Source organism: Topomyia yanbarensis, chromosome 2 (assembly GCF_030247195.1).
Source record: "Topomyia yanbarensis strain Yona2022 chromosome 2, ASM3024719v1, whole genome shotgun sequence".
NCBI classification, from domain to species: Eukaryota; Metazoa; Arthropoda; class Insecta; order Diptera; family Culicidae; genus Topomyia; species Topomyia yanbarensis.
Window position 1 is genome coordinate 338259994 of NC_080671.1, and position 14233 is coordinate 338274226.

At 40.6% G+C, this 14233-nt stretch overlaps 1 protein-coding gene across 1 annotated transcript in view; it reads left to right on the forward strand.

Moving 5' to 3' along the window:
- Positions 1-13978, forward strand: part of LOC131684035 (zinc finger protein rotund-like) — a 204882-nt gene extending 190904 nt beyond the window's left edge. The window contains 1 exon segment of the mRNA XM_058966542.1: positions 3635-13978. Coding sequence (XP_058822525.1) covers positions 3635-4837 — 1203 coding nt within the window. The 3' untranslated portion in view covers positions 4838-13978.
- Positions 13979-14233: the final 255 nt, after the last annotated feature.

A 14233-nucleotide genomic window follows, 5' to 3' on the forward strand; every position in this document is an offset into this window, starting at 1 on the left:
TGTTTTTAAGTTTCAGTTTTACTAGTTTATATTTGAGTTCTCCAAATTAATCAAACTTCACAATTGAGAAAATGTCATCGAAAAAGATTTCATAATTTATAATTTTGAAGTATAAAATAACTAGGGTGGGTGCTCCTATAGTTGAGGTGTACCAATAGTTGCAGTAGTGGGTTATACGCCTAACTAAGATACCAACCATCAACAAATGCTATATTTCACCCTAAGGAGGAAAATTTGGTAAAAACCAAAATTTCTCACTAGGGTGAAAATTTGATGGTAAAAACCAGTCTTTGTACAGGAGGGCACAAATGCTTATTTCATACTATGTTGCGTTTCGGCTTCGCCTCATCAGAAACCGACACTAACACATTGTCGGAATAGATTAGCGCCGGCTTGACGCAAATCCCTTAAAACTAAAACACACTATGTGTTTCAATCAAACCACTGATCAAACGTGATGTCCCGTTCGAGCAAAAGTTCTGTTTATGCCGATGAGACACAAGTGAAGCCGAAACTTGTCTTGGCTTAGCAGGCCTATGCGAAAGCACTATGCTATATTTCACCCTAAGGAGGAAAATTTGGTAAAAACCAAAATTTCTCACTAGGGTGAAAATTTGATGGTAAAAACCAGTCTTTGTACAGGAGGGCACAAATCCTTATTTCATACTATGTTGCGTTTCGGCTTCGCCTCATGCTCGAACGGGACATCACGTTTGATCAGTGGTTTGATTGAAACACATAGTGTGTTTTAGTTTTAAGGGATTTGCGTCAAGCCGGCGCTAATCTATTCCGACAATGTGTTAGTGTCGGTTTCTGATGAGGCGAAGCCGAAACGCAACATAGTATGACATCAACAAATATTTTTTTATCGATTCATCGCACTAAAATTATGCGACAATAAAACTGTTATCCTTGAAATTTGCTCAAATAACTATTGAAAAAAATTATTTTCTTAGAATTTTGAGCTCCCTTGCACCTATAGTTAATGTAGTGTACCTATAGTTGCAAGTCCCATAAGAAAGCAATGGGATTTTCAACAATAGGAACCGAAATTAGCGATTGCACCACTATTGGTACATGTGTTCCTATAGTGGTTCGATCGATTTTTTATCAAAAATTTTCCTTAAGCATGCGACTATTGGTACATCCACCCTAGTGTTCATAATATGTCGTAAACATAACGGTGCTAAATTATGTTGGGCACAGTTTATAGATTTAGTTTCTTAGTAACAGTATGTTTGATCATATTAGAATAACCAAAATGTAAAAAATCAAGTAGCGATAGGTCGAATAAAGATTATATCCATATCAACTTTTGAATAGGGCTAATAAGATTTGTAAACAAACTTTTGTTTTGCTAATTTCTCTTATTTTGTTATAATTTCAACACAGAAAACATTTGAAATTGATTCTACCAAGGGTAAAGATGTTGATTCATGTGTATTTGTCATGAAATTCAACTCGGCTGCGGAGTAATGAGCGAAAGAAGTTTGTTTACAAAAATCTCATTAGCCCTTTTGAAGAATTAATATTGATATTCGGATTTCTTTTCAAATCATTGATTTTTATGTTTCTTTGTTGTAGGGTAGTAAGTAAAACTCGAACGATCTGACAGGGGGTTTTCTTAATAGTAACATTGCTAAGCATTCATTAAGAAAATAAATCTAGTTGCGTCCTACTCAAATGGTAAAAGTCATAGTTTTAATTCACTTTTTAATGCAGACTGCAGACTTTATCAATGATTTTTTGAAGTGCGGTTACCGCGGTAAACGCTCATTTCCCGCACCGTTTCCGCAGGAAAAAAAAAATGTTTCACCGCACCGCAGTTTTTGCGCGTGCGATAAATACCGTGTGGTTGCGGTTATTACCGCAACCGCGACGAACCCTAAATTATACTATGCATGGAGCCATTATTGGCTTACAAATGATGTTCAACCGGATCGCTTCAGTCTTCGACTATAATATGTCTCATCAAACTCTGCGTCTTCGATTTTCCAGAACCGTCAATAAACCTACTAACTTCGTCTGATTCTTTTATTATCTGTCGTCTCATTTTTTTTGAGATCATTGTTCTTATTATTTTAACGAGTTTTTGTAACAATTTGACTGTTAGTAATAAGTTTAGAGTTGAGACACCATTGGGGCTTTGAAATTCCTGTTGGTGTGAATAAGACAACTATATATACAAATACAAACACAAATATAAATACAGCCAAGCAAACAAATGTCAAGGGAAGTCATTTTCGCTAGTATGGACGAATATGAGGGACACAATAAAATGATAAAGAACGGAATGCTTTCGTCATATGTATCGCTCTGCCGCTTTACCGCTACGTCACTGTAATTGTGTTCAGATCAAAAAAGCTTATTGGCGAATATTTATAAAGTGTGGGAAATGATTAAGTGTATGAAACAATCCACCATGTGAGGTCAATGACGGTAAGCTTCATTGACCTTTGGATGCCCTAGCTAAACATTCCGAACCAATTAAATCTAGCTGTTCGTAAACACAACATATTTTGATGTATTTCGTGTTGGTAAAGTGTTCGATAGATTCGAAGATTTTATATTACATCTTAAACGAAATTTTTTTAATAAATATACAATATTCCATTAACTCTATCCTCAACCAACATTTAAAATGTATCGCTCTTAAACGATGATTACGCTATCTAATAAATCATCAATTCTCGAGTACTTTTTCAAATGGACGTAAGTAACAATGAGAGATTCTCTTTGCGGTCTTTCTCTTCTGTTCATTACTCGGCCATTTCAACATTTACTACTCTACTCTTTGCATAATATTGTAGTAAAAACCGTCGGCTTTCGATATGTACTGGAAAATTAGTACAAAGTGTTGTAATGACGTCGTAATAAACGAAAGAGAAAGTAAACAAAGAGAGGCTCTCAATGTTACTTACGTCCATTTGAAAAAGTACTCGAGAATTGATAGTTCCTTTGGTTTCGTATCCATTTTGACTGATTCATACATGAATACAAATCACATTTAAAACAAATCATATCTACTAACACCTCATCAAACGCTCACTTCACCCTAAACGGTTTTTACAAACAAAGATACACGTGCTAGAAGCAAACAGTTTAAACTCGGATAATGAGAAGAATGCTTTAGCGCAAAAGCGCCGTAAACTTCTCCAACAAGTGAGTTTAAGGATTTTATCCTTTCTCTGGCCTTCCGGTGATGCAAATGATGATGTTCGGGCTGGATGAAAGGATGTTGATGTACTATCGCTACGAGGGAAACAATTTTCACTCCGCCCAAACATTTTCCCATAGCCACCATAGTTCGGCGCCTGCCGCTGACGAGCAAGGAATGTTTGGCAAAGTACTTTGTTTGAATTATTTTAGCTGCAAAAGTTTCCATCAATCCCCGGGGTGGTCGTAGTCCTGTGATGCTTACGATAGGCAGATAAATTGTGCACATCGTTACTGGTGTGGCAACTACATTGAAGGCAAGGAAGTTTGTTTTAAATTCTCCATTGGAAACCTCAATGATTGTAGAGAAAACGAACAAATCGTTGCTATTTATGAAGTGTTTCAAACATTACTTGTTTGAGAAATAAAAATGTTTGTATGTGTTTACTAATGCATGTTTTACTTTTTCCTATTGCAGATTTTTACTTCGAAAGCGGATCTCCAGCTGCACACGCAGATTCACATGCGCGAGGCAAAACCCTACAAATGTTCGCAATGCAATAAGGCTTTCGCCAATTCGAGCTATCTATCGCAGCACACCCGGATACATCTAGGAATAAAGCCGTACCGATGCGAGATCTGTCAGCGTAAATTTACCCAGCTGTCCCACCTACAGCAACACATTCGGACACATACCGGCGACAAACCGTACAAATGTCGACATGGGGGCTGCATGAAGGCCTTCTCCCAGCTATCTAATCTGCAATCACACTCCCGCTGCCACCAGACAGACAAACCGTTCAAGTGTAACTCCTGTTATAAATGTTTCTCGGATGAACCCTCCCTACTGGAACACATTCCGAAGCACAAGGAATCGAAACATCTGAAAACGCACATCTGCCAGTACTGCGGCAAGTCTTACACCCAGGAGACGTATCTCTCCAAGCACATGCAGAAACACGCGGAACGAACCGACAAACGACCACCCATCGGAACACGTAGCAGTAGTAGTTCGTTGAATCTGAACACAACGTCCAGTATTCCACCGGTCATGACGGGGAGCGAGAATCCTTACTGGCCCAAGGTAAGTCCTGATTCTGCGGCCACCATGACGGATGTGATGCAGCAGCAGCAACAACAGCAGGCACCACAACAACCCCAACAGCAACAGCAGCCCCAGAGTCACCATGATTTCAGCCTAAATCAGCAGGGCAACACCAATCAAACCCCGAACGGACACAATCCTGGCGGCGATCTGCATCACCATCGCGATGAAAACGTCGAAGATTTGGTAGTTAGTGGCGGCAGACCGAACCCTTCCAACATGAACGGCAATCTCTCACTCCCACCGTCATCGACGCCAATGTCCGCCGGCAGCTACGACACCAGCAGCATAGCGAAAGCGACCTCCAATTCGGCCTTCACACCGATCAACGCAATGCCACCGCACCTGAACAGCCTGCAGCATCACCACCAGCTAGCCCAGCGGCCGTATCTGTACGATGCGATCAGTTTCCAGAATCAGAAATCGATCAACCAAAGTCCGTCGAATGCGTTCCCAAATCAGCTGATTTCGTTGCATCAGATCAGAAACTATGCCCACCAGCCGGGTGGGGGTTTGATGGCTGGGGAGCACCTGCTGGGGGTGACCGTCGGTGCGGGTGGGAAGGACAAGGGTTAAGGTTTTAGGAGGTAGCTAGAGGAGCTGGGAGATGCGGGCTGACCGTTGATGTTGCGTGGATTGGATCGCTCGAGGGGGACGTTTCTGGACTCACCGAAACTGTCAAAATTATCAACCAGAAATACTACCGGTATACGCATAATTGTTAAATGTTCATTGGGATTCCCTATAGACATGGAACAATTATGCGTAGAACGGTAAAATGGGTACTCACTTTCTTTTTGCCATTGACTGATATTTCTTCAATTTGACATAATTCTGACATTGTAAAAGTGATCCCAATCGTTTGTGCGGATACGTTGGGAATGTACCCAATTTCGTGAATAACTTGTCACGAAATCTGGAATAATCGCGTATTTACGTTACGAGCAGAAGTGGTTCCTCCTGGTAAGACCTGATAATGAGCTTCGTTGTATGCTTTAGACACTTTCCATGCATCTGGTTTGGGCGCTCATAGAACTCATCTTTAGCAATGTCGGGTTTGACGTTTTGTGGCGCCGAGGCGTTGATAACGCTACAGTTGAAGAATTTGCTCTTAATCCTCAACACGTAGATCCGTTGACATCTGATGACACGCCACTGCTCACCTATCACTACAAAACTCGCTTCATGTTCATGATCTGTCTTCTCGCGGTAACAGTAGTAAATTTGGTAATTTCTGTCAAAAATTGGCATATATTTTGCCGATTATTTCATCCATTATCTACAATTTCATTCAGATATGCCGAACAAGTTTGTCGAAGGGGCCCTTTAAATAGCGAAATTGAATAGATGAACACACCGTTGATTTCAACTTTAGGAGTAGGTCTGTAGACGCGATATCCTTTCGTAAAGGCTTACCACAAGAAACAGCATTTCACAATTCTCAGCTTATCAGGGCTAACTTTCAAGATATCTGCCATGGCTGAATATTTCTGTCCTTTCGAAATATCTATAATACTTAGCGGTTTGTCTTTGATCTGAAATAAGATCAGATATTGTCCGACCGAGTTCGTTGTATATGATTTTAAACGGGAAGTCTGAGTTTTTGATGAGGCATCTTGTTCAACGTCCATTTTATCACCAGCTGGATTTTATCAGAAGAATTTATTTATGTACGGGCTTCGAGTCCGGCGCAAAGTGGAAACGTAAAGAATACGTAGGAAGAGACAAAAACTATAGGGAGGTATAAAAAAACTAAAGACGTGTTAGAGGATAATAAAGCAAAAATGTTGTACCTATCTTCAGTTGATATATGGCGGGAAGATACCGATTTTCTTAGCAATCACCACGAAGCATGTGAAAAAACCTATATGAGCATCAGATCTTAAAAGCAGTTTTACTCGCATGTGCCAAAAGATGGGTAGGTAATGACTGGTACATAACAGGAATGTCGATTGGTAATTCAATTCTAATAATATGCTAATAATTGCGGAACTTTCTAACTTGTGTAAAACTTTTTTCGTACTGGACCGGAATGAACCAAATTTTGCCCAGTTTCTCTTTAGAGTGTATTTTTTAAATTTGCTAATTTTTTCGGTTGTCAGTAAGAATTTGGTCGAGGCGAAAGAAAATCAACAATCCATAGCATAGACCAGGCATGCAAAAGAACGGTGCTACTCCGTGTCTTATTCCTGTGCACTGGCTCATAATGTGTCAGAGCCAAATTCATTAAGCTAGTGCTTGTGCTGGTTTCCGATGAGCTAGAGTTAACAAGTAGCACGAGCACCGATGAGCGAGAGCTCTCGCTAGCACGGTGATAGCTAGCACGCTGCACGGAGCTATAGCTCAGCTATAGCAAAGTAGAATTAAAAAACAACGCGTTAGTGTGAGTAATGATGCCTGCATCGTTTTTTCAGCAACCTGTCGCACATTTGCCAACGCATGTTTCTTGCTTTGTCCTATTCTATCGTTCCATAGCTTACACTACTGCACCGTGCTAGCTCATCGGACAATTTTACCGTGCCAGCTCATTGAGTTATCTCGTGCTAGCTCACTGAGCTAGCTCAACGAGCTTTCTCGTGCCAGCTTACCGAGCTAGCTCATGGTGCTAACTCGGGCTAGCTCTTCGAATCCTACAGCTCGAGCACGAAGCTTACCTAGCACGAACGGTGTTAGTGCATATTGCTTTTGGTTCGTTCAAAGCGGCCGCTCAGCTCGTGTTAGGCTCTCGTGCTGTGCTTCATGCATCCCTGCCATAGACGACGCCGGTGGTTGACTGGTATTCGTAACCGTCACTCATCCCAGTGGGTCTGGGTTCAATCCCAGATTAGCCTTTTTTTTTCAAATTATTTAACTAATTGTTAACCAGCTTTAAGAAAGGATTTGGGGTTATGAGTGGCAAAGCAATACTTTTGACGAAAAATATGAAACGTAAATATCTAGCGTCCATACAAACGATATCCTTGAAAAAATTAAAAATCTTTTTATCTTCTATCTTTTATTTTTATTTTATTGTAATGTTTTCAAAATGCATAAAATGCTAAAAAAAATGTCTAATAGAAGTTTTGGAAATCAATTCATTTTAAAAATTAATGTTTTGGGAAAATTTCATATTTCTTGAATAAAAGCTTTTCTTGAGACTGAATAAAAGCTTGACTGAGGCTGAGCTTTTCCTAGTGAGATGGACTAGTAAGCAGAACAAATCATTTCCAGAGGTTTGGAGCTCATACCAAACCGCCATGAAGATTTTTTTTAATTGAAGCAGAGCTTCACATTTTAAAATTAAAGTTTGCATGAAATTTAATACAAATTTTCTGGTAAATATGGGAATACAACTTTAAAAACAAATCTGTTGCGTTACATATACAATACCCAAGTAGGCCAGAGTACAATCCGTGCAATGCTTCCACCTACAGGGTCTGGCACTCAAAGTGTAACATATTAAAAAGACCATAAATTAGGCTTGGAAATTTTTTTTGAATCTAAAGATTTATTTGAAACGGCTTAATGCGTTAGCACAACTGATCCGTGGGTCTTTCATTTTTTTTTTACGATAAGTAAAAATAAAAAAAAAATGCTAAGAATGTCGTCCTTCCAGACCTTGTTGACGCAGTTTGCTGCTGCGTGTTGAGATCCTTTTTCTTGGCGGTGAAGCCGCTTGGGGGTCATTCAGTCTGCCTTCTCTCGCGTTATCGTTCCCGTCCATGTCATCATCGGTACTGCTTTCTTGCTGTTCACGATCAGAGGTTCTTATTTGTTTCTTGTTCTTATGTGTCGCTGTTGTAAATCCGTCTTCATCGGTATTTTCTTCTAGTTGTTGGTTTGGGAGAGGTTGTCGTGGTCGTAGTACCTGCATTATTGGATAATTGGATCGTTGTTTTTGGTTTATCTGAAGGTGTCGGTGGCTGCTTGTTAGAGTTGGCTGTAGTAGATGAGTTTTGACTAGTTGCTTCGGCGCATGTTTTTCCGTAGTGGGCTGTATGGTTACAGAATTGGCATGTTGGGATCTGCCCGGGATATGCGATTAGCGTTGTTTGCTTATAGGTCATGCCTTCCTTCGGTGATTTGCATTCGATAGTCATGTAAGAAGGTATTGGTTTAGTCACTCGCATCCTCACAATACGAACGCAGTTGGAAATGCCGGTGAAAAAAATTCTCCAGGTGTCATTCGTAATACTTCCCCATATTGCGACATGATTTGTTTGATGTAATCTTTCTTAGTGCGCGGGGCCAAATATGGATACGTACGTCCACCATGTCGTTTTCCATATGCACCGGGATCTTGATTCTGGTGTTATTAAACTCGACTTCGTTTTGCATGTTGTTCTTTTCAATGAAGTTTTCTGCCTGTGCTAAACTTTTAAACGTGATCAAAACACAGTTTTTAACGTGATGTAGCTGAATGTACGTAACTTCAACGAGATTAAGCTCCATTTTAACTTTAACTAATTGCTCCAGTTCCTGAACACGAGTTTTATTAAAGTTGATCGAAATCGTGTTATCTCGTAGCACGGGCACTTTTGTTTCATTTGGCAAACTCATTTCACTCCGCAGCCGGGGGTAACAATACAATATTGTTTGTGCACTAATATGATATGGACTGCTTGTACGATAGGCACCGATCGGCTTGTAGGTAGAATTGACGGTTTCACTTGTGCGGCACGATTTTTAGCTTCTGCTCAGGGCGAGATGTGAAGACAAACTGAGGTTTGGAAAATATGTTTTATTTGCTGCAAAGTACAGAATGTGTAAAAATATTCAAAAAATCAGAATCAATTCACTTTTGCATGATATGACCACCTCTTACTCTAACTATGGCTTTGAGGCGGCCAAAAAAGCTATCCGAATGTGAGTTGCCTGCATTTTGGCCCACTCACGAAAAATGGCTTCCTTAAGCGTCTCGATGTTGGTATTTGTATTTTTTACTTCGGACTTTGCTCTCCAAAATGGCCCAGAGAGAATCCTTAGAATTCGCACCTGATGAATTCGATAGTCATTCGGCCCTATTCTGCGCGGCGTGTGACGTGAGACGAATAATCTCACCTCACTCTACGTGACTTTTCTCACCCAATTCTGAAGAGTCACTTCGGGTGACGTGAGACGCCCATTTAATCGCAATGGGGAATCTCACCTCACCCGAGTCGACTCACAGAATCGGGTGAGAAAAGTCACATAAAGTGAGGTGAGTTTAGTCGTCTCACGTCACACGCCGCGCAGAATAAGGCCGATTGTGGGGCCGTAACGAAGTTCGGAACATTGGTTTTCAGCCATTCTTGGTTCACTCGCGCCAGGGGCGGCGAATCACTTTACGCCCGAGTGGGTAGAAAGGGGTCCATTAGTAGTGATTTTTTCCCTTTTCGCAATGCACACGCTTACATTACATTCACATTAAGTCACGTTCGTTTATGCAAATTTAATTGTGGTACATCGATGTTTTCAAATGAGTGTAGTGCGAGATACATGCGTTGCACATCTAAATTTTTTTAAATGGTTCAAAATTTCGAGTGGGTAATTACCCACTCGGTTATTTTCGGTTATTATTTTAGTACTACCCATACTACCCACGCTTTCCGCCGGCCCTGACTAGCGCTTTGTGAGGTGGTACCAAGACTTGTTGAAACGTCCATGGTCTGCGATCGAAATGTTTGTCTGCCGACGACTTCAAATCAGGCTCCAGGACTCTTTCCCGATAATTAGCCTGCATTACGACGGATCACTTTCTCGAACGAATGTGATTTGCATTCTCAATAATGACAACAAAATCAAACGGGGGCCTACTTCGATCGCACCCAGGGATGCCAACGGTACTGGTAAACTACATTTTTTCGGTATATTTACATTTGCACAAGCCGTACAGTCCGCTACAGTGATGCATCACTACAGCTCTTGCCAGAACGGTAGCCAAACCGAGTACATTTTCCCGTACAAAAGTAGAATACATTTTTGTTTTTCTGCTGTACTCCGACTGCTCGGTGAGAGTGTGGCGTAGTAAAGTTTGTTCTCTCGCTTGGTACACTTTTCTCTGCACAGTGAAAAGGAGAGGCCCGCACACGAAAGCGTTGATTCCGGTCGTGGCGTAAACGAACCGCATTCATTGTCGTCGTTTGTAATTAAAAATATTGAATAGACTAAAAATATTAAAAAGAGTAAAATAAGGAAAGAGAAACTGTACCGCTCGCGTCTGCTGGCTGTACTGGGGGCAGTATTTTTTGTCATGTTACTACTTTGCTTACAGACTGCCGTACAGCGCTGGGCGTCCTGCACTAGCGAACGACAGCAGCATCGAAAGAGAAATTAGAATGTAGGCAGAAAAATTACAGCCGCAGAAAAGGTAGGCATTTTGCATCCTTGATCGCACCACATTCGTTCGAAAATATGATCCATCGCAATGCAGAATAGGGCTGAATATGTCGCATTTACTTTGACGCTAGGCTCGATGAATACGATTGAAGAGCGACCATCTCCGGTTGCACTGGGCCAAACCATTATTTGTGGCGGGTGCTGTCTCCTGGTGGCCAACTGTCGGCTCAAATTCTCGTATGAACGAACGTCGTTCTGAGAATTTAGGAATGGTTCAATTTGAAAAAAAAAAAAATTGGCAGAAAACACGATGTTCGGAACATGACTGGTATCGGCCAAGCGATGCAACTCGTTCGTTTTCTCAAGTCTAACCTGTAGCTGATTCGGTGTGAGAGCGTGGGTCTTTTGGAACTTTTAATGCTTGACCTTGAGCTCATTTTCTAATGTGCGTCGGACGCTACAGTCGGATATTTTCAGTTCTTTAGCTATTTGATTGGCACTTCGTCGTGGATTTCGCTCAAGTCGCTTCTTCACTGTTTAAATCATCTCACTTGACGTTGCAGTTATGGTGCGACAAACTAAAACTTTATTTCACATTAAGATTCGCAAACACTTGGTAGTTATAATTTTCCAGCAAAATATAAAGCATTCACACTATTACGTTTGAATTTCAACGTTTATATATTTCTTTTCATTCACTTATGTCAAAATGCTTTTATACGCTTATAAACAATACCTCGAAATGTCATTTAGTCAATTTATAGAAGCTGATGCCAGTGCAACAGTGGTGTATAGTGATGCGCGTCAGTGCAGGAGAGGCGTACCCAATGCGCTGTGAACCCAGTTGGGCTGGCATTGGTTGCATGATAACGGGACTGATATTTTGGTGATAGGTGCGAGTTAACCCAAGTAACCATAAGCATTAAGCCATTGCACTATATTGGCTATATATTTGAACTAATGTTGCATTGAAACTCCATTATAGCATTAACAATGCAATGAAGTTCTATATTAGCAACAATAATACATAACTGCACAGCCGACATATAGCATTATCGCTTGCTTTATATGCGTATATAAAGCTGATATAACGCGTACATGCTTCAAGGATCTTTAAAGCATGTAAGCTTTACAAGTGCATTTAGTGCCATTATAGAGCAAATAAAAAGCCGATATAATGCTATTGTAATGCTGTAGGTTTATTTGTTATGCAACTCTTCTTGAAGATTATATTCGGCATATTTCATTTCTATCGAACATGTGCAATATAATCTAGGGAGCAAACGCAGCGCACTTACCGTGAAGGACGAGGCAAGGTACCTCAGTTCGAGACTGACTAAAGGTAATTTTCGTAAAACATTCATATTATGTGAGAACGAAAAGCCATTTAGGATATTCATTACAATGCATTCGAAGAGAGACAATTGCGGTTTTAAACAGAACATCTTATTTTAAAAATTTTCCTTTTTCCTCATCATACCGAAAGGAAACATAAGAAATGGTTTCAAAACCATGGCGGACAATGACAGCCAACTAAAACTTTTTAATAGTATTAGTATTGCCAATATAAGGCTTTCAAAATTGACATTTGTACGCTGGTGCAATATAATATCATGAGTACTGCAGAAACGAGCTGTCAATCTCTGCACAGTAATAGCACCATATTTCGCCTTTTCTGGCATAATATCAGCATTATATCAGTATTTAGGGCTTCACGGATCTTAAAGATAGTTTTATATGTGGATCTAAAGCAGATATTAGGCTACGTTATAATGCTTATTGGTTACTTGGGAATAGGGTCATTCAAATGCTGATTAATGACTTTTTCGTCATATGTGGTATCACTTATAATTTGAGAATGGACTGTTTAAAATATATTCTGTAATATTACAGTGAAAACCCGTTTGTCAACCAAAAATACACCAAAGGGGCTGATAAAAATGCGGCTTCGGTGTACAAGGACTGTGGGGTCCAAGTACTATATACCGCAAGAACATTGCCAGCCTGGGATAAATACCTAAGTAGGTTATAATCCAATTCGCGCTATGTTCCTATTATGTTCAGCATCCCCTATTACCATGCTAACAAGGAAAGTGTGCACGCCAGCTGCACTATCAGCCCCATCGGGGGTACATCGACAGATATTTGGATTTTACCCTTGTGCGGATCTTCGCGCTTGTGTAGATCGTTTTCGGCGAGAGTGACAACATTGTTGTCGGCGTTTGTCGATCGCTCTCGCCGTAGAGACTGAACGGGATGGGTATTGGTATTTTGCTCTGTGTGTTTCACCGCGCATGTTGCTCGCAATCGCCGCCGAGATGTGGTGTATGGTGTTGCCGTCGGTGCTCGTTGGTCCACCCGAGATACGTCTGCGAACCCAATTGCATGATGTATTTTGGTAGTAGGTAAAGGCTACTAGGGTAATTCGAATGTCGAATACTTTTCTAGCAAAACACATAACATCCAAAGTGGCCCATCAAAATCAATTCTTTTCAGTAGCAGTTCGTATAAGGTCATAGAAATAGTGACTACATACTCACCTCTCAAGCCAGAAACGTTATACCGCTATACCTCTCCTTACAAAAAAGCAGATACATTATTTTGAAGACCTCAAAATAGTGCGGTGGCGCAACTCTTTATACCAGCGATATTCAATCGGGGATCCGTGGACCCCTATGGAGCCGCGTTGTTGGGGGTCCGCCAATACTAATATCTTTTACGGATGGATATTGGAATTTCAAGCACTTTTTCGCCACAGACTGAACATAATGTGTTGATAGTATATCTACTCGATTCTAAAAAGTGATAGTCTGCAACAACCGAGGGTAATTTCGAAGGGGTCCTTGGTATATAAAGGGATGAGAGCCACTGCTTTAGCTTACGTCCCATTTTTTTTTTTTTCAAAAAATTCTGCACAATAGTTTTTAGGGGCCTCAAACCACCAATAATGTTTGGGTTTGTTCTGCTCTCCAGTACTGGAAAAAATCGATGGTTAAAAAGTTTTCAAAGCCTCAAGAAAAACTTTGATTTATAAAAAGGTCCCCAAAGTTTGCTTTTCCAAAACATTCAATTTTCTTTCAATACCTTCATACTATGTTGCGTTTCGGCTTCGCCTCATCAGAAACCGACACTAACACATTGTCGGAATAGATTAGCGCCGGCTTGACGCAAATCCCTTAAAACTAAAACACACTATGTGTTTCAATCAAACGACTGATCAAACGTGATGTCCCGTTCGAGCAGAAGTTCTGTTTATGCCGATGAGACACAAGGGAAGCCGAAACTTGTCTTGGCTTAGCAGGCCTATGCGAAAGCACTATGCTATATTTCACCCTAAGGAGGAAAATTTGGTAAAAACCAAAATTTCTCACTAGGGTGAAAATTTGTTGGTAAAAACCAGTCTTTGTACAGGAGGGCACAAATCCTTATTTCATACTATGTTGCGTTTCGGCTTCGCCTCATCAGAAACCGACACTAACACATTGTCGGAATAGATTAGCGCCGGCTTGACGCAAATCCCTTAAAACTAAAACACACTATGTGTTTCAATCAAACGACTGATCAAACGTGATGTCCCGTTCGAGCAGAAGTTCTGTTTATTGTGTCTCATCGGCATAAACAGAACTTCTGCTCGAACGGGACATCACGTTTGATCAGTCGTTTGATTGAAACACA